The sequence below is a fragment of the Clavelina lepadiformis genome, chromosome 1 (assembly GCF_947623445.1).
Source record: "Clavelina lepadiformis chromosome 1, kaClaLepa1.1, whole genome shotgun sequence".
Lineage (NCBI taxonomy): Eukaryota > Metazoa > Chordata > Ascidiacea > Aplousobranchia > Clavelinidae > Clavelina > Clavelina lepadiformis.
In genome coordinates, this window is record NC_135240.1 from 14,185,062 (window position 1) to 14,208,690 (window position 23,629).

Consider the following 23,629-nt stretch of genomic DNA (forward strand, 5'->3'; position numbering starts at 1 on the left):
GCTTACCGAAACAGACTATGAAATTCTTGTTATCCAAACTCCAAGTTTGTACTTTGGTCTTCATCAAATGTTTTTTTAGAATAGTTTAAAATTTTACAGAATTCTTTTGTTTATAGACCTAGTACAACAAAACAATATTTAATCAAAGTATCAAACATATCATTAATTTGTATTTGGCATGACTGTCATACAATGGCTTTCGAGTTTGATGGTCCTGAAATTTCTTCATTAGTTCAGCCGGTGGACTATAATGTGCATGACTTTCTTCACTGCATACCAGCGAAGAAAAAAGAGGAATTAAAATGTGTATCAGTTGCATCCAGTTCAGATGTAAAATCATCACTTTTAAACATAAATCAAAGTGATGTCTATTTTCACAAACAATTGGATGAAATAGCACTATGGTTTGAAAAGTGGACACATGCACAAGTATGTAAAAAGCTTTATATTTGAAACCTTTTTTGCTAATTTTTATTATATCATGCAGCTTCTTAATCATAATTTTGTTGTCATCCTACTTTGCTCAAATGCATAACTTCTATTGACTTACGTATTATGACTTATTGCTTCTTTTCTTCTTCTTCAACAGAGATGCTCAGTTTTAGAGTATCTGGTTGCAATTAGTGGTTTTAGCCAGTTTCAGCTGCTACATACAACAGTTCAACCAATTTTACACAGAGATTTCATGTACAATGGTAAGAATAAGAATTAAGACCACTGGTTGTTTGATTATGATGGACTCAAAACGATTTTGTGACGTCATGCATTTGGCTGTCAGCTAAGCAAGTTGGCTTTATTGATTGGCATTGGGTTTGATGAATTTTTAACATTTTTCCTGAAGATTTTTCACTGGTTTCTTGTAACTTCTGCTTTTGATCGTTTTTTTTTTAAATTTTGAAGCGAAATCTTTCATAGCACACCTTGGATACAGGTAACAGACCCTCACAATATGCATGAGAATTCCAACAAAGCATTTTATTGATGGAGGAAATGTGTAGGCCTAATGAATGACTTGATTAATTAATTATTATTTATGCCAAACGTAAACATTAAAAATAATGACAGTAATTGTCAATATTGCACTAACAGCAATTTCATAAAACCAAAGAAAATGCTGATAACAATGTCATAATTCTTCAGTAAAAACACTGCTTTCAATATACACTGTATTATGTATACCAAACATAGTTCCTATCCTCTGTAGTAACATGAAAACTGCTGCCGTAAGTCAAGACCAAAGCTCTAATCAACATTATGTCTTTCTTTGTACAGTATTTTTGGCTTTTTTGCAGTTTAACATAAGGTACATAATATTATACATTATACATACATGTTCGAAATTTAGTTACACTTTATCACTTACAATATTTGCAGATTTTAACCTTTTTGGTCAAACATAATAATCTCACCTAGTTTAACTTTGTTTGCTTTGCTAGCATTCATGGTCGTTGATGTAATCAGTGAAACTAATATGATAGTGTACGTGGTCACATAAGTTTTTACATTCATTCTGCAGTACCTTTATAGTATTCTACAATTCTAACAGCAATAGTAATGACAATATTGTATTAATTCTAACGTCATTATTATAAGACATTTTATCATGGTATTTTGACATTGAAAAATTATATGTACGTGACACAACACGCGGTTGTACCAAAAAGAGTGCATTTTGGAGATTGCATGGTTGCTTGTTCTAAGTGGTGTGTAACAACAGTACAGGGCCGTCATCAACAATTTGATTTTATTGTACAGAGCAAAGTGAAAAAATGTTAACTTGTCTTAAAAGTTTATGCAAAGCTTTTATATACATTTTATATGAGCATTATTAAATACTGTATTATAGGAAGGATATTTAGGAGAGCAGTTATTATAAGATTTATGTACTTAATCTTGTGTAAGAGTAAGATCTACTGTATTTAGTATTTTGATAACACCAAAAAAGGGATAAATATTGAAAATTCATCAAACTTAATGCTAATAAATAGGGCAATCTGACTGAGATGCCACAATGTTATTGTAAGTCATCATCATGTGAGTCTTCTATAGATAGACTATTAGTAGTTATTTAGATTTACCTACCTCCTAAAATTGTTTTATGATCATTGTTTCTGAAAAAATGCAAATCATTAGAAAAAGTTTTGCATGATTTGTTCACATGTGTAACATACAGTATTCAAAATTTTATTAAAGCACCTTGTTATTTATTGAGAATTTTATTATGTATAATTTACATATCATATACGTTGTATATATCAGACTTTGGTAGTCTAAGAAAGGTTAGGCCAGGAATGTATAATGCAAAAACGCAGAAATTCCAAATTTTGTAATTGAACTGTGGCCCCCGTTTTGTAAAATATGTTTAATTGTTTTCATTGTGGTAAACCATGCTTTTTTGCAAAGAACTGAAAGATTAATTTACACCAAGGGTCGGCAACCTACGGCCCGCGAGCCGGATCCGGCCCGCCATGCGAATTCGCCCGGCCCGAGACATATTAATTAGTTATCGCAAGAATACGGCCCGCTGTTTCTTATTGAGTTCCAAACTGCAGTGTTAGCACTGTTTGAAAAAATTGTGGTATTGTTACGCCATAAGTACGTCATACTAGTCTATTGTTACGCCATAAAACTGGTGCGAAGGCGGTAGACTAGTATCTCGTACTAAGTACGAGATTGTTTGTAGAGTAGACTAGACTAGTGGTTATAGATACAAAGAGAGATGCGACATTCGTTCTCTACAAAATAAATTCAGGCTATTCAGTACTCCGTTTGATATGGACGCCATACCATTCCCGAAAAATTTCAAATGGACCGTATTGAAATGCAATGCAGTGACGAATTGAAGGCAAAATTTCATACAAAGGGCATATCGCTGCTTGACTTTTACAAAAAGTACCTCCTTGAAAGTGGTCTTTATCCCAGCTTGACCAACAATGCAAAAGAAATGGCATCGATGTTTGGTAGCACGTACACATGTGAACAAATATTTTCAACAATGAAATTCACGAAGACTAAGCTAAGATCACGCATTTTCGACGCCCATTTAGAAAATGTTCTGGTTCTTGCTTCATCTGACTTGTCACCAGATGTTGAAAAACTTTCACAAAGCAAACAGCATCAAGTGTCACATTAATGCTGTGTTGTTGAAGTGTGAATACATATATTTTGCTCATTTTGTGATTGGTATGATTGAGATTGCAGCAATGTAGCGTAATATACTGAAGTGAGTGTGAATTATAGTATTAATGAAAATTCCTGCCCGCCAAAGAGCTGTACACTCGACATTTGGCCCGTGACTAGCAAAAGGTTGCCGACCCCTGATTTACACACATGTAAAATCTTTGTTAATCATTTTAATGGTTTGTAATTTCGCCGAACTACAGTGCTTGTTTGCTAACATTTGCCTTGAACTAAACGCGGAAAAGTGGCCTTCAACAGCATGGCAACTTGCATCACTGTGAGGTTACTGGCTTGCTGCTACAAGTTTCACAAAATCACCACAAATGCAAAGTCTACCCCGCTCAGCATTATAAAACATTTCAAAACTTTTGTTATGTACTGAAGTGTGAGTTGGCTACTTTGCTTGGGGTATTATAAGTGAGTGGCAGCAAGCCCAATTGCTATGGCTGCACCTAAGTGTTCATTTAAAGCAGGACGAACATGAAAACCACGATAATATTTAACCAAAGTAGTAGTTAAAACTTGAGAAAGAGCAAAGAGCCCCTCTTTTACCGCTACATTATTTCAAAATGTTAAATTTGGTTTTGACTTGACAATAATAAAGGCAAATTCCAGAATGCTTGAATTCAATTTACGTATACCACTTCACCATTTTAGTAACATAAGAACACTGACTGATTCTGTCCTTGTAGATATGACTTTTACAGATTATTACGGAATGGTTATACACTGTGGTACAAACACAGTCAGAAGTATACTAGAAGTTGTGTGTCATAATTGTCGGGATTAACTTGTTGTATTGTGAATAAACAATAAAAATGGATTGTGTAACAAATCGTATTAGATTTTAACGTAGAATTTTTCCAAGAGCTTGCTTACCACTTTCAAACACTTTGCGTGTCCTGTGTTGTACACCACTGGGTTAGGCCTACGATGTTAATAAAAGTTTCGAAGTATTTGTTTGTTAAGTGTGTGTGGTATTATTTTAAGTCTTTCAGTACCACACTGTAAAATGACACTTCACACTGTTTATCCCATATATCATATTACATTGTTATCTTTTTCTTTGAAGATGTTTTACAAACCCTGACAATCTAGATAACATCATTGTGGGAAGGGCATAACTTCTTATTTTCCCAGCAATGTTTTGTAAAGACATTTTTAAAGCATTTACAATTTTCATTAAACAATTTAAATGTCTAATTGTGTTACCATGATCATTGTTTTGTGGCTTAATGTTTAAGTACATACAATTCAGATAAATTTGTTTTTCTTATATTTAGAAAATTTTCTTAGCAAATGGTGTTTGCATTTTTTGCAGCCCGAGGAAGATTTCCTGACGATTCTTTTATGCCTATCAGTACTGAATCCAGCAGAGCAATTCGTCAACGGCTTGTGAGAAATCGACTTATCAATAAATATCATCGAACAAAAAGTGCTTATGTTAGAGATGAAACTGATGTCAAAACATATTATGGATTCTTGCCACATGTATGTTTAATGACATTTATTCATCTACTTTTTTGCAGTAAAGTTATAATATATTTGGTCTATTATAATTAGTGCTGCATTTAATTGACAGTAATTACGAAAATTACATATGTGGTTTGATAGAGCTGCTACTAAGAACGTTTTGTTCAACTTACTTTATCACACAACCAATTTTCTACTATATTTTGTGCACACAAAACATCGATGACTATTTTTTTTATCTGTCTGCACTCACTATGTCAATGCAAGTGAAATGCGTGTGATTTTCTGCGCTTGGTTCTTGGCCACCATTGCCGTTTTTTTAAAACCAGGCAATATCAGAAAACAATGTAGTGTGACATAATAACCGTCCTTTGGTAACTATTGCTTCGACCATAAATCGAGTATGGAAAGTATGGCAGTAATATCGCTAAACTGTTAAAGCAATATCACACTTCATGAAGCCCACGAGGAATCTCGCTTTCACGTCTCATGCTAAAATAAATCACATACTATGTTAATAAAGTTACGATGTGCAATTAATTTTGGGAAAATGTTTATCAAAAATTAAGCCTAATTGATAACGACTATAGTAAATGTTTATTTACATTTCAACTAGCTTTTTACATAAAAACAAGAATAAATGGAAAAATGCTTTATCAGAAAGGACGATTTTTTCTGAGAAATATTCAGTGATTGCCACCTAAAAGAAATGCACATTTTGCGAATCTGAAACTCAATATTAAGTAATTACTTGTGATATATATATATATACCTGCTTTGCCAATAAAGGAGGCGAATGGGTTTCAAAAAAGGGTCAATTTCTTGATGTAGTAAAAGTACTCGAAAATCTCAACATGGAGATCCCTGAAATTTTGCATGTAAACTAAGCTTGCTTGATACTGTCTCATACTGGAATATGAAAAATCTTATATATCTACTTTCCATTACATAGGCCCAAATGAAAAGTGGATTTTTGGGCCTAAAACACACATTTATCAAAGTTGCAAACTTTTATCAAAGTTAATGCACTCGAACTTGAAACGATCCAACTCCTAGAGCAGGGGTGTCCAACCAGTCAGAGACTAAGAGCCTCACTTCTTATTGTGTTAACCGCAAAGAGCCACATCATAAACATTATGATTTATGACGCTGTTTCTTATTACGTCATAATACTGCATCAGATATTGTTTCAGTTTCATCATCTTTAATCTGGGTCGAAATCTGATGTAATCACTAATCAGTCATTATTTAGCAAACATCAATTGAACATTCGCCAGTAGAGATTACTTTTCTATATTATTTATCTGCCTAAAATGGGTAAATGTGCTCTCTTTCGGAGGTTCAATATGAAGAAAAGAGCTGCAAAATACCGGGCAAAGAGCCGCGGGTTGGCCAGCCCTGTCCTAGAGGAATTCCCAGGCTAAAAAACGACACCAAGCATGCTGCCCTCTGCCTGATTTAAACAGTTTTTTTAAGCCCAATGTAAGAATCTAACAAAAACAGGAAATCTTATTTTCTGACCCAAATGCCTCCTAAACAACAGCGATCCAGTACTACCATAAAACAACCAGCACGGCAGTAGGAAATTATCTGTTCCCTTACAGACTTGTGGCACTTAAATTAACTAAATAAAATTTGAATTATGTGCAAGACTACCTATGATTTATTTACTTTATTTAAAATGCAAAAATTGTTACAGATAAAAAACAAGCAAAGTCAAAAGGAATTGTTTAAAGATCCTGTTGTTGTGGAGTCGAAACTCCGCCTTCCATCATTACATCACAGAAGAAGTTTAACTGATCCCATAGATCATATGGACACAACAGTAGATAATCCAAATGCTAGCTGGTATGTACCTATACTGTACTGTAAATGGGGATGTTCCAATCTGCAAATCAGAGTCCAAGTATCGTATTTATTCGAATAGAACTTAAAGGTGTGTCTTCTATATTTTGGAAGCATTTTGTACATAGTTTCTATTCAACGGCACCTTGTACTTTTTGCCGTAATAAATTTATTTGACCAATATCTTGTTAATTTTATGCATAATCTTGTTAACAGTTATGTACATCTAAGGGAGATTAAAGCTCTTCCAGTCTTCTTTGTTGATAAGATAATGTTTTCCACTTCCATGTAATGCACTTTTAGTTTAAATTTTATCAACGCACCTTCTATTTCAGGCCTTGTAATTAAGTAAAGACAATACTCAGTCGAGCATTGGTATTTTTCCACTGCCCTATTCAAAATTGCTAAAAAGGCATAAAATTGTAAAAGCATACTAATAACGTTATGCATTTGTTATCCGGTTAACCAACACAATTTTATCTGGATATCAGATAGCTAAAATTTCCTTGGTTAACCAGTATCCAGATAGTCCAACCCTGGTCATGACTGAGTGGTCAGGCTTGATTAAGACCAAGGTTTTTCATTTATATTCTCATTTTTAATAGTAACTATGTTGTTACAGTATTAGGACAATGCTATATATTGTACCAGAAACCTTTTATAAATCTCAGTAATTTTACTGAATTACTGGATTAGGTTGACTACAATGCAAGTTCGTCGTCATTTACAGGAAGAAATGAATGATGTTCAAATAAGTGAACAAGTGTATCCTCCAAATGCAAAAAAATTGTATCAGTGGTATAGTAGCTGGACAGGTACGCATGCAAATTTCACTGAGAAATATTTTTCCCAGTTTTGGCATCAAGAATCATTCGTGATTATGGCGTATTATAATATAGTTAACAAGTTAGCAACTACTCTGTATTAATTCGCAACAGATACTTTCCATATTATGTACAACATCGGTTTGAATACATTTGCAGGGCCACAGAGAGCAACATTTTTGCAACTTGCATTGAAAAAATTGGATTCTCGCCAGTTGTATTATTTGTCAACTTTCCTTTCTGTTAGATCTCATCGTGATGTTCTTACATTGTTACCACCTCGTCTTGCTCATCGAATTCTCTCGTATTTATCACCTGCTGACCTCGTCAACTGTGCTAAGGTATTTCATACAGAGCTTAGTTTGCATCTTTTGTGGGGACTTGGTGTTAGTTCAATACTAATTCTATTCCGTAGTGTTTTTAATATAAAACAAATAATTTTGTTATGATTTCATGACAGGTATCACACGCCTGGAATGAACTTTGTGCACACAATTTTGTGTGGAAACAAAAGTGCTCAGAAACACAGCTTGATATCCGCCCAATCCGGACCCCGCGATTTGGTGGTTGGAAATCCGCATTCAGAAGGGACACTTTATTAAAACAAAACTGGAAAAAGGGACACTGTACTATGCTACATCTTATAGGTCATTCTGACAGGTATGCTTCTAAGATTTAAATTTTTTGTAACATTTGTTGTGTTTTGCTTCTATTATTTAAGAATTCAAATGTTTTCAGTGTTTTGTGCTTGACATTTAACAATAAGATCATTCTGAGTGGGAGCAAAGATTGCACAGCCTGCATTTGGAGCATTTCAACTGGACGCTTGATTCATACTTTTGTTGGTCACCAGGTGCTTAAAACTGTTGTAAAGTTATTACATTTGGTTGCTATACACTACAGTATACAAAGAAATAATGAGTTGGAAGAATAGTAAAAAATAATGAAGTTGTGAAAATGTATTTCTGGATTGAAACATTACATACTATGAAAATAAATGAAGTTTTGCTTGTTTAGATTTGGATTTTATTCCTAATTACAGCCAGATATGGCATTTCTTTCCCTCGTTTTTGTATTGCAATTTTTCTGTAAATCTTTAAAAGTTTTACCTTAGAACTATATGTTTTTATAGAAAGGCATTTGGGCTGTTGCCATAATAACCAATCATTTGGTGGCAAGTGGGTCATATGACAAAACCGTCAAGGTATGGGGATATGGTTCATCGAGAGCTAGTTGCTTACGCACTCTGTATGGTCATCAGGGTCCGATATGGTGCATGGTATCTCAAAAAAAATTTCTAGCAACAGGATCACAAGACCGAACTGTGAGTTATAATGCATTTATTATTGTAGGTTGTAGACACTGTATGTGTTTGGATGTTTTGACTTAGTGGTTTGCTTTTTTACCACTTACAAAGTTTGAAAAGTTTGATGTTGTATATTTGGAATTGTACAGTTAATTCATGATATATAAATTTGCCCATATCCAAATAAATGGAGCAAGATAGAAATTCACATACATCTCAGGAAGTTGCCTACCAAAAAAGCTTTAAAGCAAAACAATATTTTGACCTTTAGATAGGCATGTGTAACATCATTTGGCTCTTTCCAGCTCAGTATTTTTTCCCTTATACCTATAAAGAGCAATCCTCATTTTGAATACTTGAACTCAAATGTCTCAATTGAATTTCTAACATTGAAAACCACTGTTTAAATAACAGCCATAACACATTTTTAAATAATGGATATGTGTAAGTGAACATACAATATTTTCTTTTGAAACGGCATCAAGAAAACTTCAGAAATTAAAGTCATTAAAAATAATAAAAATTATAAAATTGTATACGAATGGTACATTCATTAGTGTGCATTCAATTTCTTTTGGATCTAGTCCATACTAGCTAAGAAATCACTGGTTTGCTAGGCCTGGGATCTGCTTTAGTCATTGTTCCTTTGGTAAGACTTTTATTGCTGAGGCATGACCACAGATTTCATTGGCATACTTTACCATGTGCTCACAAACAAATTACTTTCAGTCTGAAGACAAAGGCAATTTCCATTAAAAAGTTTGAAATCTTACTAGCAAGACAAAGTAGAGTGCCACCATAATATCAACTAAATTTATACTGGATAAATATAATCGCTGTGCTTTTCCTCTTTATCCCAATTTACCATTTTGCAAGTTTAATCTCAACTTAATGGAACATACAAACGTTTTGACAGCAATATATGAAACTAATAACAATAATTAATAAAATAACACACTGCAAACTTTTGTGGAAATCATGGTAACTAACTAAAAGAATCTTTCAAGGAAAACATTTGTTGTGTTGATTATCAAGTTTTTATTGTCTATTTATTTTTTTGAAATATAATGTCAACTTTTCTTATGCCGTATTTTTGTGTTAAGTAAAAGAGAATACATGCTGTTCCGCACGATAAAAGTAAAACAGCACCAGAAAAATAAAACACAATGTTGTAGTTTCCACTAACATCAGCGAGGTATCCTGTAAATGAATGTTGCTATAAGATCATGATCATAATTGTTCTGTATTCAAAAATGTTAATTATACTGCCATGTGAGGTTGTTTGCTATACATGTATGCAAAGATCATTAGATAAAGCGATTGTATGTTGTGTTAGGTATTATGAACAAGCACTGACCTGTTAGAGGTGGTCCTGTAAGTAAACCGATACCGCAGAAAAAATGAAAAAGTCCAATTGCATGATGGAGGTGGTCTATTGGTACTAATCGTGTTAGTATGGGAAAACACCATGAAGAGTTAAGACCATTTGTAATTCCATAGACACCCATGTACATTGCCAGTGTTAGAAATCCCGTTGCTGAAGGGGCTAGGATGTTTACCAGCCCCATTACAAATTCTGCTCCTCCAAATAAAATAATTTCAACACCTTTCCTCAACCACCTTTGTGACAAACGGCTAGTTGCAAGTCCTAAATAACACCATTTAAATGAACTTCAAAATATTGAATGCCTAAAATTTTTATTGTCAATGATATTCACCTGTTATTGGTCGTATGATACTGTCAAAAACAGCAAAGATGACCAATAGGTATGCTCCTTTCACTTGGCCCAGCCCCAGTTTTTGTGCATGCACAACAATAAAAGAGGTTGGTACAAGTCGAACAAAGTAATCCAGCGACCCGGTGAGAACAAACAGCATGAAACGCCATTGTTTGAGAAGCGTGATGTAGGGATAAAAGAAGGTATAAATTCTGGTGAGATAATTTATTTTCAAAGTTCTGTCAAAGTGTTTCTCAGGAGTTTCTATTTTTGTTGACAAAAATATATTTGAAGTTCTAAGCTCTGAATCCATCACTTCAATTTCTTTGTTTGACAGAGTCTGCAATGCACTGTTTTCCTCGATTTTTGCATCAGGAACAAGTAACTGTGCAAGGAGCTTTTCATTTGTTTCGTGTAGCATGATTTGTTTTGCGAGTGGTGAACAAGTACAATTAGGGTTTTGATATGGTTTGTGAAAAGTTGGAAGTTGTGGAAGTGAAAGCGTAACAAGTTTTTCATTTGAACAACCACTTAAAGTTTCGTCCTGATGGATTTGGGTAGTAGATGCTGACATAACTTTCAAAAATTGTGTTGTGTCAACGACTGGGTATTTTAAGCTGTCCAGGATGTTTTCATCAATAATCTTTTCAACTCTATTCTTTTTTTCCTTTTGTGTCAGGATGGGGCTGTTGCAAATGTTTGATACTATTTCCTTATTCAATGAAATGGAAATATGGTCTTCATCGCCAATGCACTGTTTAGAATCACTAGTTATTTCCACTGGTCTCAATAAAGACCCAGCCACCATTAAATTCAGACATATACCAGCTGTAATAAGAATGGCTCCACGCCAGCTATACTCTTGTGTAAGGTATAGCAACATGGGTGGAAATAGCATGCCACTGGCAGGGGCACCTAATGCAGCAATTCCATATGCCAAGGATCTCTTACGATTAAAATATACACCAATTTGTGATGAACCACTGCAATAGGCAAAACCAAACCCAATACCTGCAAAATATCAGCAAGTATATATTTGTATTCAGTTGTATTGGAAGGTGTATGATGTGCTTTTTGTGAATTTTGCTTACCTGTTAAAATACTGCCAACATATGCTACTGAAATGTTCGGTGCTTGAGATATAAGGATGGTTCCAATGCAAGATAACACCCCCCCTGTCATCATTGTAACTCTTTGTCCTGCCAAGCCTGTAATTGCACTTCCCAGCAAAGCTTAAAGTTGAATAGAATAATGTTACTGGCGTTATATAAGATCATATTTATACACACTTTCGTAAAGATTTCCGTTTGTGAGTAATAGTTTCTCACAGTGTTGCTATAAAATAAAACTCATTTTTGTACGACCCTTTTACATCACACTCTGTGTGCAATGTTTTTGATAGCCGTGCACTGTTTTTAAGTCTTCATTTATGCAAGTTACAAACAGCAAGGCTTATGATAGATTGTGCCAATAAAGGAAATGCAAACGGCCCATTGTGAAATAAGTGGGACATTTATAAGGTGATTGCGTAAAATCATTAGCTTTTTGTTCTCAGTATGTTTGCTGCGGTTGTGCAAACAAACCGCAGCAAACATAGGCGACTTATGTAAAACGGCAATTTTTGTAAATCAATTATTCATTTTTGTTTGTTTTTCTTTGGCTGCTATAGTACTTAACTTATGTCTCATATATATGTTAATACTCATGACTCCATCTATGAAACCAAGTTTTTAAAACACATCTCAATAACTAGTAACCTACCCTTTTCGGAAATGTCAACATATTTAATGTTTTTTGTTACATTCTTTTTTGAAAACCAATGTTTATATACATGGCAATGTGTTAAATCCGCACGACTGAAGCCAAACACGTCGCGTTTGCAAATAAAATTAAAATAACACAACTGGTTTAATTTGAGCTTAGAAGTGAATTACTTTGTAAACTTCAGATATAAGGAATTTGATAGTTTAATTGGCTAGAGATTTTACAGTAGGATTCTCAAATTTAGTTTGGAATTCTGTCTGCACTAGTATGTTTTGTTTTCATGTACGCCTAAGAAATTTTGTTCTTGTCAGAGTTTAAACTGCAGTTAACAAACATAATAACTGTCAAAATATTACACATATACAATCTGAAAAAATACAGATGTGTTTGTAACACATATTTTGAGAATGTGACATGACAGTTGAACACCTGCATAATAAGGCTTAAACAGGAATTGATTTCTTAACATTATATGCGATATATCGCAAAAATTCAGGCTATAGACATTTCATTTATGTGCAGTTTTGTCACCTTCACCTATCTTAATGCAACATGTTTAAATTAAACCTTGAATATAGCAAGTTATACCAAATATATCATTCCGTAATATTACCAATAACTACATCGTGGAACCCCTGATATTACTTCCAGAAACCCACTTTGGGAACTACTAGTCTAGGGATGTGGGGGAACTAAAAGATTGCCGATAGTGTCAGCCGGTAATCTTACTTCCACAAGCCAAGAATCCGGTTATAAGCGAGGTAATCCATGATGTTGCTGAAATTGTTGATTGAAAAGTTTCTTGAAGATTGGTGAACAAGACACTAATTCCTCTAGCAACTGCCCATGCTATAGCATAAGTAAGAAATGATGTAAACGTCACTGCCCATCCCCAGCCTCCATCTGGTGGATCCTTGTATTTCATCAACATTTTTATACAATGTTAAAAGCAAACTGCAACAAAATAGTAGTTGTTGTTCTGAATGGTGTTTACTGTGGCTTGAATGAGTTTTTCCTATGAAGAATTCATTGATCTAACCCTTTTTCAATGACTGTCATCCTTTAACACGTTTATGATAATTGTCCTTAGGTAACTTGATACTAACTAAAATTTTTGTCCAAACATGTAAGCAGATTATAATCAGAAATAATGAAACCGTTATGCCCTCCACTTTAATCTTAGTGGATTGTATCAAATGCTTTCACTGAAGTTCCCTTTTACATCAATTACTTGGCACTTATAGCTTATTTTGCACTTTATTTTTGAAGGTCTGCTTAATGTGGTCCGGAACCTCTAAAAACCTCTACAGTCTACATTATGTTTAAATCAAAATTCTATGCTAAGTACACAGTTATTTTGAAGGCATTGGTCTAATTCTGTACTGCAGTAGTTGGTTATGTACTAGATAACTAGAACATCTTCACTGCCAATACGCGCTGAACTTACTCAAAGAGCCATTTCAAATAGACTTAATCAAGCGTAACAACTTGCTTCATGCAGTTATTGTAACCCGGTAGCCAACATCGTGATAGTAAGTAGCTCGTATTATTTTTAATCGTGACGTAAAGTGTTTATGCCTTGTCTGTTGAGGGCCGACGAACACGGCTGCAGCGCGAGCAATTTTGTTTGCAATTCGCAAATATTTAATTTTCGATATTTGTTTTGCAGATAAAACTATGGGATATACGTCACTGCACGTTATTGCGTACGATGAAGGGCCATACGTCTACCGTTTTCTGCATGGATTGCGATCAGGATATGACCAAATTATACACCGGATCCGCGGACAGGGTAAGTAAGCTATAATCATTTTACAATATTAAATAGTTCCAGCTGCTACTGATTTCCGAAGGTGAATCAACTATTCTATAATTATTCTGAATATTGTATATACTCGATGGAAATTTTCACAATCATTTGCAAGTAACGCAACTCTTTCTATCTGATCATTGTTGTGTTGACTTGCTAGTGTTGTCTTTGTTAAGTTAATAATTTCAACTAACATAGTTGCAGCAACTTGCTAGACACCTTTTTGACCATGTAACTAACGGTAGGATCTACTCTGTTACTAGTACTGTAAACCATTAAACATACGACACTAGCTTTCCCTGGATCTACCACACTTCAATGATTGCTCAATTCATTCAGGCAAATTCGCTTCAAAAGCGAATTTACCTGAATGTCGGACAGCTTTCTAGCGTAACGAAACTCTAATGTTGCTCGGTTTGGTCCACTGTAACATATTGTAGTATGGTTTTCCCACTTGTTATTGTCTGCTAGACTAGTTAACTTAATTTAACTAGTTAGATGTTGTATGACAAGCATTATGAGCTAGTTAGCTAGAAAATTTTGACCGATGAATAATTGCTGCAATTTATGTGTTAATACGCTAATCGTTTTTTGCAACGCCTCTTGGCGCTTAGCCATAAATCTTTGGCCGTAAAAACTCTTGCCGTAAAGATCTTGATTTCATGCGGTGGTCACGTTCCTAAAAGTAAACATTGAGTAAATGTTAAGGTGATGTGACCTGCGGCACAAAGTTCGTTGTTGGTCGTTATCCTGTTCTTCATAATACGTGTTGTACAAATCTGCGTTTAAATAAAGAATGTTGGCAGCTACCCAGCTTGTTTAATTCTGGTTTTCTTTTAGAGCATTCGAGTTTGGGATGTGGAAGAAGGTCTCTGTCTCCGTGTGATTTGGACCGGGGAAGCGAGTTCTATCATGTCTATCAGCTTTAGCCAGGGCTTGCTGGCTTGCACATCGGGAGGACGGGTCAGTATTTGGGACCCGCAGAACGGAGCTTGTGTGCGGTCATTCAACGCGCATAAAACCAGGTGAATTGTGTTACTGATCTTGTCGTAGGAACAGCTTTAGCATATGGTTGTCATGTGTCGGATCTTCATTATATGTGCCTTGTATATATTGTAATGCTTCAAATATATGTAAACCGCTTTGCTTCATTGTTTTTGCAATTTTAGCCAATCCTTGTTTTCAGTTAGTTGTGAATAGCTCCCATCTACTATGATTGTTTTGAGATTTCCTTTTCGGTTGCTCTATCTGCTATACTAGGGTTGCCATACCGTCCGGAAAATTCCGGACATGTCCGGAATGTAGGGTTGAATTTTGCGTCCGGGAGGAATTTTAAAAAATGCTCAAATGTCCGGAATTTTATGATGGGCGTTTTGGGGGAATTAGAATTGCGGGAATAATCCTGTAAATCAAGGGTGTCCAACACGTGGCACGCGACGTGTCTGACCTAGACCCTAGCCTAGAGATCACCAGAGGTCAAATCAGAAATAGCCCAATAGCCTAGTGAATTCACGACACTATGTTCAAAAATCCACTCCGGTATACAATGGATAGGCAAAGCATTGCTAGTGTGACGTCATATTGACAGACAATGTGTTCATACCTCATTTTTAAAAACCGCTAGTGGGCACTAAAGAGTGTCCGGATTTTAGGCCACGAAAATATGGTAACCCTATATACCTCATTGCAAAATTCCACATCAACATTTTTAGTTAAGAACTTGTGATAAACGCTTATTGATGAATCAATCTGCTCGTGGTTTGTTGTAACAATTTCATCGTTTGTTTCGTCACAGAATCGAAAGCATCAAGCTACGAATGGATGACACATCAGCTAGATCCGGTATTGTCATATCTGGCGGACAAGACGGCCGCTTGAAGTACTGGAAGGTGTTCGGGTAAGCTCCGTTGGACACGACAAATTTTATTTGTCCAGTAATGCTGTGCTTGCAGTTGTTAATCCCGTAAATATTCTTGCTGCGCATTTTTGCTTTATTTTTCAACCTTACTTACTATTGAATGCCATACCGTAGCTTTTGCTTTGCTTACGGCGACAGTGAATGCTTGAATAGAATCTATTACGTTGATTTCCATTTATACTAAAATGCGATGTGAGACACTGGGGTCGGTTATGCACAAACGTTAAAACCTATACGTTTTAAAGCATAGCTGCACATTTTTTGCAGATTAGGTCCAGTCATTAAACTGAATGAGCACAAAGATCAGATAAATTGCGTCTGCGCGGACAAAACTCGCATCGTTACTGCTTCCTATGACAACACCATCATAGTATGGGACTTTAGAGAAGCCAGGAGTGCCTCTCGGGCTTCTACAAGTTATGGATAGTTTTTATCCTACGTTCCAGGGCCTGCACGAAATGCGGAAATCTAGCATCACGTTCATTTCATCAGGCAGCACTGGCTAATGAATTGGTTTATATCCGGTTGAGTTTCCTAACGTGTTGCCTGTTTTCAGTTTGTGCCATTAATGTACCCTCTTAGTATTTACGTTGAATGTTTTAGTTAACGTTACCGAGTTGCTGAAAATTCAGTAAAAACTGCATTTTGCACTAGGCATAGTATTAATAATAAGAGAGGCGTGTATGATGAAGCGAAGAAAGCTAATTTTAATTTGCCTAAAGACTTTATATATGAATCACGCCTTGCCTATATGATTATAATTGGTTTTTGGTTTTACAGATTTTTTGACTTTGATCACGAATTGAGTGTTCCAGCTTTTAATCAACTTAATTATCACTATGATGTTACCTACTTTTATAATACCAGTTTGATATTGTATTTGCACTATTTTATATCTTGGTTCAATCCAACGTCCTGTGCCATCTCGTTTTCTACATCAGTAATATTCATTGTTTTCTCATTGTAGCTGATCCATAGAAGTATCCTATAGTGTTTGTTTGTAGAAGTTCTAGTAGCCTGCTGTATTTTTCCATTGCAGCCTGTAAATTATTTTCACCCAGAAGCCATAGTTCATTTAGTTCTATCATTGCCTTTCATGTTGCGTGAATGGCTTTCAGGTGAGCGATTGCGATTGCCTTCATAATAAAACTAACTTTTCCTGTGCCGATACAACTTGCTGAAACGTTTCGCTGATGAATAAGATGTGAGAGTTATTAAGTTGTCCTTGGCTGCTCACAAGGGCATACAACCTTGCAAGTCATGGTATATCAGTTAGACACCACTGGAATTTCAATGGTGAGCTTGTAAATTTCATTTCCTTTTGCATACAGTTGTTTGAGCAGGAAGCTGACAAACTAAATAGCAAGAAAAAGTTGCCGAAGTTAGATGAGCATGCGGTTGGCCGCCGTGATAAAACGTTGGATCGAATGATTCAATGCTCATTTTTAGATAGACGTTTTAGCCGCAGGACAAAGTGCGCAGGACTGTATGGAAAACTTACTTTAATAGCTTGAAAAGCTTCTTAGTAAAATGGCAATAGGTCAAGTTTATTATGACTGTGATATACTTTATTTGCATTACATTACTGCTTGTGTCGAGAAAAATGGGATTTAGAAATATTTGAAAAGACAAGCATTTTCCATCTGGGAAAATTACTCTATTTCGTACATTGCGTTTGACCGTATTCTTCCATTAACTTACACTTCGAATGTATTAGTTAGGCTATCGGCAATAACTTTTCTTGTGCTCCATTGAAACCATGAAAGTTTTAATTGTGTTGGTTCTGGCCTTTCTGTTGTGTTCTCTAGCAGATGCAAAGAAAAAGAAAAATGGTTTGTAAAAACAGAGATTTTCATAGTAGGCCAGCCGCGTGACTTACACGAATGAAAGTTATATAGTTTGTTTACCATGAAAAAACATGAAGACGATCTAGTAAACATTTCAGGTAATAAAAAGAAGCAATCTCTTAAAGTATGTGATCCTCCATTGTGGAACCATGAATTAGTAGACAACTGGCCGTTAGCTGGCGTTTTGAACACAACTCAACCCAAATTTGAGCTTGTTGTAAAGCGTATTGGTGATGACGGCAGATACATTCCCAAAAAGCAATACGGCGGTATATTGCATTATTACTGTTATCCTTCTACACTACTTAATTAAATGATAAAGTCATTAATTTTGAAATAGATCAACTAAACTTTTATATGTTGTAGGCTACTTGTGGTATAGCCTACCATGCTGCATGTTTTTTTCAATTAAAGGGTCAATCCCAAGCCTAAGTTGGCGCAATATAATGCAGTAAATAATTATAACTCTTTGATTTGTATTTTGTAGTTGTTGTTCGAACTCGCAATGGTAGAGGGAAAATCCTGAAAATGACTGGCTATTATATCTTTCTCGATGTTGAAGGCAACCCAGATCCTAACTGTACCAGCTTGGGCTATTTCAAAGGTTCAAAGCTAAGGAAAGCTGGAGTCCCTACCGTTCAGCCTAAATGCTCAGGGCCACTTATTATGGACAGAACGGGACTAAGAGCGGTTAAACGTGCCGGAGGTGGAAAATGGCGTGCTCCACGTTGTGGGAATATTATCATGCGGTAAGTTAAACGTGCTGAAACTGGAAAATACAAACTGCACTTTAAAGTTTTAAACTGGGCGATTTTGCTTAAAATTGCAGGGCAATCGTTCTGGCTGCCGATGGTAAGCAATATCATGATAATGATAGCGTCGATCCTCAGTATCAACTTTTGACCAAGATTCTACGTCCGGCTACTTCAGATTGAAACCTGTAAAGCAAAAGAAATTTTCTGAAGCTACTTGATTATTTTATATGTTTGTGATAAATAATAATGATCTTATCCTCCATTATCCACCACAAGGTCGTAGTTACGGTTAAATTCTTACAGATGCAGAGATGTCAAGTACGTCCAGAGTTAAGCATGTTGTTAGATATACAGTTTGGCACTAAAAATATTTTGTGTCATAATTTCAGAAAATTTACAGGGACAAGTGCCTCATATACCCCAAAGTAGCTACGGTCTGGCACCATGTTAATACCGAGTATCGTAAACCTTTCACCTAAACATGGAGGCTGAGATAACCATAATGATGTAAAAATGATTGAACTTTTTGTTGAATCCTTTGTATACAAGTGTAATATAGCGTTTTGTGAAGCGTGATTTTAATATGTAAAATGTTTGTGTTAAACGGTTTTTAGATTTATGCTGTGCTCTGTCATTTAAAAAGCGATCAAACAAAAATGTTATTGGTTGGTTCAGTACTGAAGTTTTATTGTGTTTTGATTTGGAAAAAGGACTTAACTTAAGATGAATAATTCACAGTTTGCTTTTGAAAAATCGTATATAAGGAAACCTTTGAATATAGGTTTGCTAAAAATTTCTCGCTTGAAACATATTAGTTCTTTTGTAGGCCAATATGATTTATTGGCTAAATATTGACCATTGTAGATCTAGAAAAAAATGGCAGAACTAAGCACAAAAAAAACATAGATATAATTGGCTTATGATACTTATATAGAGTAGCACATTCACAAAAAACAAAATATACGCGCTTTGTTCACTTCAGAAATGAAACTTAAGGCGGCTTATTACAAAGATTATTGTCAACCTGTTTGAATTTTTATCTTGTTCAAAAAGTGTAACGGCAAACACGTTTTAGAAATTGCAATAACGTTAAAATTGCTTTCGATACATCAATGTTACAGCATGTTGATAAAAAAGCAAAGATTATATCATGTCAAAGTTTTAATTTTTGTCCAACACATCAATATAAGTTATGCACATTTACACCATAATTTTATGCACCAAGTAGTTGCATGTTAATATGACAACCAATACAGGAGGAAGGATCATAATACGTTTTGTTTGTAGGAAACTAAAAGGTCAAACTATAATTCAGTTTAAAAATCTATAGAAATATTCAAATCTAGCTGAATACTGTTGTCAGCTTTCAATTTTATTTCTACCTCATTATCAACGACAATAAATAATTTTTTTTGTTAGCAACTCGTAAACCTTAACGACGCCGCTGGCGTTGTATTTAAAAAGACTTTTTGGTTAGAATTAGCAGGATTGCATTGTCATCTGCGTATTAGCAATTCAGCTGATAAAGGTGGCTGCTGTGATCATTCCACAATAGACCTTCAGAGTGTCGAGATAAGCAGCTGAAATTTAATTTTTGAGAGTGAATCATGCACTGCCGCAGCACCCAGCCTACAGTTAAATCGTGCTTTCAACCGATCAGCAAACTATTATTTATAGGAGATAAACAAACGGTTTGACAGGAACGAAAAGCGCTCCCAGTTTACTGGGAAGACTCACGTTTCAATTTGCTGATATGGTTTAAATACCGGTATTAGGTACGAAAGGGCAGTGATAGTTTGTAAGAAATTGTAAAACAAGGTTCAACCAGATTTATATATAAATTTGGTTTTTAAACTATAAATACAGCAGGGGAGCAGAAGGCAATACGTTTTGAGTTAATAGTATAGTTGAAATACTTCCTAATTTAATATGCGTAAAGTTCTGGCCTCGGTGCCATACGAAGGGCATTGTTTCAGAGATTTTCTTTACACAGTGTGTGGCAGTGCCGCTATGGTTTTTATTTTACAACTGGGTTTTTTGATACGGCTAAAGCCATATCATGTCGATCGGTAATAAAAATGTAAGTAACATCGACACAGTAACACCATTCGTAAGCCTGCATTATAATGATCTGTTGAATGTTAATGCTGTATCTTTCGAATTGCGATTCTGGTCTACGCACAAATAAAGTCGCCTGTTTAAATAACACCCTTCCCCGGGGCAGCTTAACGTTAGATTTAAAGTGCTTATTTGCCTAATAGTAGCAGCATAAATCAAAGATAATCTCCTTGCAACCTTTCCGCACAATTTGACACGCTTTCAGACTTTATAATATAACATTTGGTGGAAAAAATGCAACAGACGACATTGTCGGATGTATGCATTGAAACTGGACCACTGGCATTATGAAATGTAAAACGATTGATTAACCAGCTTCACGCGCAAAGTATTGCAGTTTTGGACTTGGTGCACAAATAATATGTCAACGAATAACGTCAAAATCACCTATCGTATAGTTTTGCCGTGGGCTGCAATAATATGTAATTACATATGCATTTGTTTAAAAACATGTTCTAAACAAACTCAACCTATACACCGCTTAAACGTAATCTAAATATATATGTAGAAGACCTCTCGAAAACAAGCTGCTGGTCATTGTGCTAAGGTGCCATAGGCCGCTGTGACTTTAGTCACTAAAAACTCTTAATTATTAATGAGTTTTTGTTTGAGACTTTGTGTGAAACATCAGTCATTAAAACAAAAAAATGAACTTACTAATCAAATTCTGGCTATTTTAGTAAATTACATGATCGAAGTGCTTGCTTGCGCTTCCTCATGGGGATGGCAGGAGCGTGGGAATGGCATTTCCAGGCGCATTACACACCTACACGCGATGCCGGAAAGGGAGAACAAACCAATAGCAATGCACTGCTACGAATCAACACGTGCTGGCTACGACTATACCGGACAAAAACATTTTGCATTCCCACGCTCTTAAACAATGCCCGCACTCTATGCATTATGCAGCAAACGGCTTCGTACGCGCCTCCAGGGACCCTACTAACATCGTGGTTTACAACCTGAAATGGGTGCGTTGAATTTCATTTGACATACACTATTTCCTATAGCTACAGTTTATTGATCGGCCATTTGGAAATGAAGTTAATGATGTCTGGCTTTGTGTACTCGATGAGTGTGAACGTAATCTATACTAGTATCCAAGTTAAGTAAATTATACCAACTCCTTCTCTTCACTTAACAATTGCGGGTTGAGATTAACATCTTTACCATGTAATTGCACACAATTAGCAAGAAGCATATCCGTGTCAAGCGATGCAATAAAAATTAACCACCCCAATGGCTACTGTATTGCAAAGGTCACAGCGTGTTCGTAACATCGGTCATTCTCAGTGATGCTTTTTCAAGTTTAAGTTGGTTAACGTTACCACCAACATCCGAAAACAATTTAACGTAATATTACAAAATCAATCGTTCAACAACTTTTTATTTCAAATAATTGTAATTTCATGCCCGTCGCCACCGCTAGAATTTCTGGTTATTTAATAGAATTCAACAATAAATGAGATTTAGAAAAAGAGATTATCTTGCTAAGTTACAAATTATTACAAAAATGAAAAGAAAACCACAATCTGTTTTTATTCTCTTATATAATTGTTTAATGCATGCAAAATTAATTGGGACATCTATAAACTTATTAGTTTCGTGATTTATCTGCTTTTGTGTTAAGTTAGGTGATGTAAGATAGACAACGATTTACGTTAAATACGTTAGAATGAAACGACGATTAAATTCATGTTTGGCGAATGTTTTAAAATTTAAACGAACTTTGTTCTGTTTTATTAAACTGTCAGTCACATCCGAAACCCGCCGGGAATGATTGAAGTTAATTCGCTTTTTTATTTAGCGCCAATCTCTTTTTTCGTTTTTGTTTACTCTGCGCTATTTCCTTTTTGTCGTCACTGTTGTTGCCATTCTGTGTCAAGCAGGTTTGGTTAGGATATTGCCAATGAATAAAGAACTGGAATGTAATGATAAAAAAGTACGTTTTAAATCGAAATTGATATGCGTATTTCATTTTTTATTACCCTCTATCTGTATTTAACTGCATCACATACTTACCAATTATCTTCATGAAATATTAAAGACTTGTTAGCTGAAGATATCATAAAGTATGAGCAGAGTTTCTGGCTTACATACGATGAGCTGTATAACAGCGCACCCACGAGATAGACGAATCAGTTCAGACGTGACGATTTTCAGTCGCCCGTAACGAAAGGCACATGAAATAAGCAAGAAGTATTTTCCCTGTCACAGTTTAAACATTATAAGGGAAGACAGACTTGGTGGCTGTCTTTTACTCCTTTGTTCGTTAGTAGGGCTTTAGTAAAAATGAAGTTGTTGTTTAGCACCAGCCAGCCAGTACAGTAATAGGTTTCGTGTTCACTTGTGCAGGGCGTTGCATCTTGTGTTAGCTTTGCGTCTGATCTGGTACACTGTGCCAAAATTGGTCAGTTGTTAAGGTAGGTTGGTGTAACACACTTAGACGCATCGATTTTCTCTAATGAACTGTTACTCAGGCGATAAAGTTGCCACATTGTTTTTTTGCGGAATGCGTACCATATCGATTATGCTAAGCTTTTCTCGTTATTACTCAGAGCACAATCAAACAAAGTTCGTGTTTAATATGACCACATTTTTTCGCGGTCCTGTTATTGCAAATAGTGTACGGGTACTGTCCAACAAATTAGGAAAATCTTTCTGTATAAATAAACAAGTACCAAAAAAAGCTTTAACACATCGGCTGTGTCAAAAACAATTCAGTGGACCGTATTTCGTGACAGTCAATCTATAAACAATTGGTAGGGTTTTTCCTTACTAGTAACATGAATGCTCGAGGCATCACAGGCCAGCAGAGTACTAGGGTTGAAGGTAATCAAGGTATTATGTTACAAAAAAGGTTTACGAGTCCACCGATAAAGCGGCGGTGATATGTAATATTTTATTGAAGGGTTCAGTTTGACCTGTTTATATAGTTCTTACCGCAGAGTGTTTGACTGCAGTGTGCAGCTGTAGTGGTACTGTTTGTAGTATATGGCAGGCATCGTTATAACATGACAAGTGAGAAAAGCGCGAATCGAAGCCATATCACGAACGTTATCTGTGTCGTA

At 35.5% G+C, this 23,629-nt stretch overlaps 3 protein-coding genes across 3 annotated transcripts; 2 read left to right on the forward strand and 1 right to left on the reverse strand.

The window, feature by feature from the left end:
* The first annotated feature begins 85 nt into the window (after positions 1-85).
* Positions 86-17,672, forward strand: LOC143470261 (uncharacterized). Its single transcript, XM_076968297.1, has 13 exons — positions 86-429; positions 590-695; positions 4,502-4,671; positions 6,353-6,501; positions 7,195-7,313; positions 7,482-7,663; positions 7,783-7,982; positions 8,061-8,175; positions 8,455-8,646; positions 13,780-13,902; positions 14,761-14,945; positions 15,716-15,817; positions 16,106-17,672. The coding sequence occupies exons 1-13, from the start codon at positions 193-195 to the stop codon at positions 16,263-16,265; spliced, it is 2,040 nt and encodes a 679-aa protein (XP_076824412.1). The 5' UTR covers positions 86-192; the 3' UTR covers positions 16,266-17,672.
* Positions 9,643-13,463, reverse strand: LOC143470271 (monocarboxylate transporter 13-like). Its single transcript, XM_076968299.1, has 5 exons — positions 12,840-13,463; positions 11,438-11,578; positions 10,347-11,357; positions 9,986-10,276; positions 9,643-9,828 (listed from the first exon to the last, which is right to left on the reverse strand). The coding sequence occupies exons 1-5, from the start codon at positions 13,039-13,041 to the stop codon at positions 9,674-9,676; spliced, it is 1,800 nt and encodes a 599-aa protein (XP_076824414.1). The 5' UTR covers positions 13,042-13,463; the 3' UTR covers positions 9,643-9,673.
* Positions 17,535-19,122, forward strand: LOC143470279 (uncharacterized). The gene is made up of 4 exons (XM_076968312.1): positions 17,535-17,670; positions 17,784-17,954; positions 18,173-18,434; positions 18,515-19,122. Exons 1-4 carry the CDS (start codon positions 17,598-17,600, stop codon positions 18,618-18,620), a joined length of 612 nt encoding a protein of 203 aa, XP_076824427.1. The 5' UTR covers positions 17,535-17,597; the 3' UTR covers positions 18,621-19,122.
* The last annotated feature ends 4,507 nt before the right edge of the window (positions 19,123-23,629 follow it).

Excerpts from the sequence above, each read along its gene's own strand:
- LOC143470279 (XM_076968312.1), top strand. The coding sequence starts at position 17,598 with ATGAAAGTTTTAATTGTGTTGGTTCTGGCCTTTCTGTTGTGTTCTCTA. Across the intron at positions 17,671-17,783 it reads TGCAAAGAAAAAGAAAAATG|GTAATAAAAAGAAGCAATCT; the intron begins GTTTGTAAAAAC and ends TAAACATTTCAG. Across the intron at positions 17,955-18,172 it reads TCCCAAAAAGCAATACGGCG|TTGTTGTTCGAACTCGCAAT; the intron begins GTATATTGCATT and ends TGTATTTTGTAG.
- LOC143470271 (XM_076968299.1), bottom strand. The coding sequence starts at position 13,041 with ATGTTGATGAAATACAAGGATCCACCAGATGGAGGCTGGGGATGGGCA. Across the intron at positions 11,358-11,437 it reads TGTTGGCAGTATTTTAACAG|GTATTGGGTTTGGTTTTGCC; the intron begins GTAAGCAAAATT and ends GATATTTTGCAG. Across the intron at positions 9,829-9,985 it reads TACAGGACCACCTCTAACAG|GATACCTCGCTGATGTTAGT; the intron begins GTCAGTGCTTGT and ends ATTCATTTACAG.
- LOC143470261 (XM_076968297.1), top strand. The coding sequence starts at position 193 with ATGGCTTTCGAGTTTGATGGTCCTGAAATTTCTTCATTAGTTCAGCCG. Across the intron at positions 7,314-7,481 it reads GTGGTATAGTAGCTGGACAG|GGCCACAGAGAGCAACATTT; the intron begins GTACGCATGCAA and ends ATACATTTGCAG. Across the intron at positions 8,647-13,779 it reads CAGGATCACAAGACCGAACT|ATAAAACTATGGGATATACG; the intron begins GTGAGTTATAAT and ends TTTGTTTTGCAG.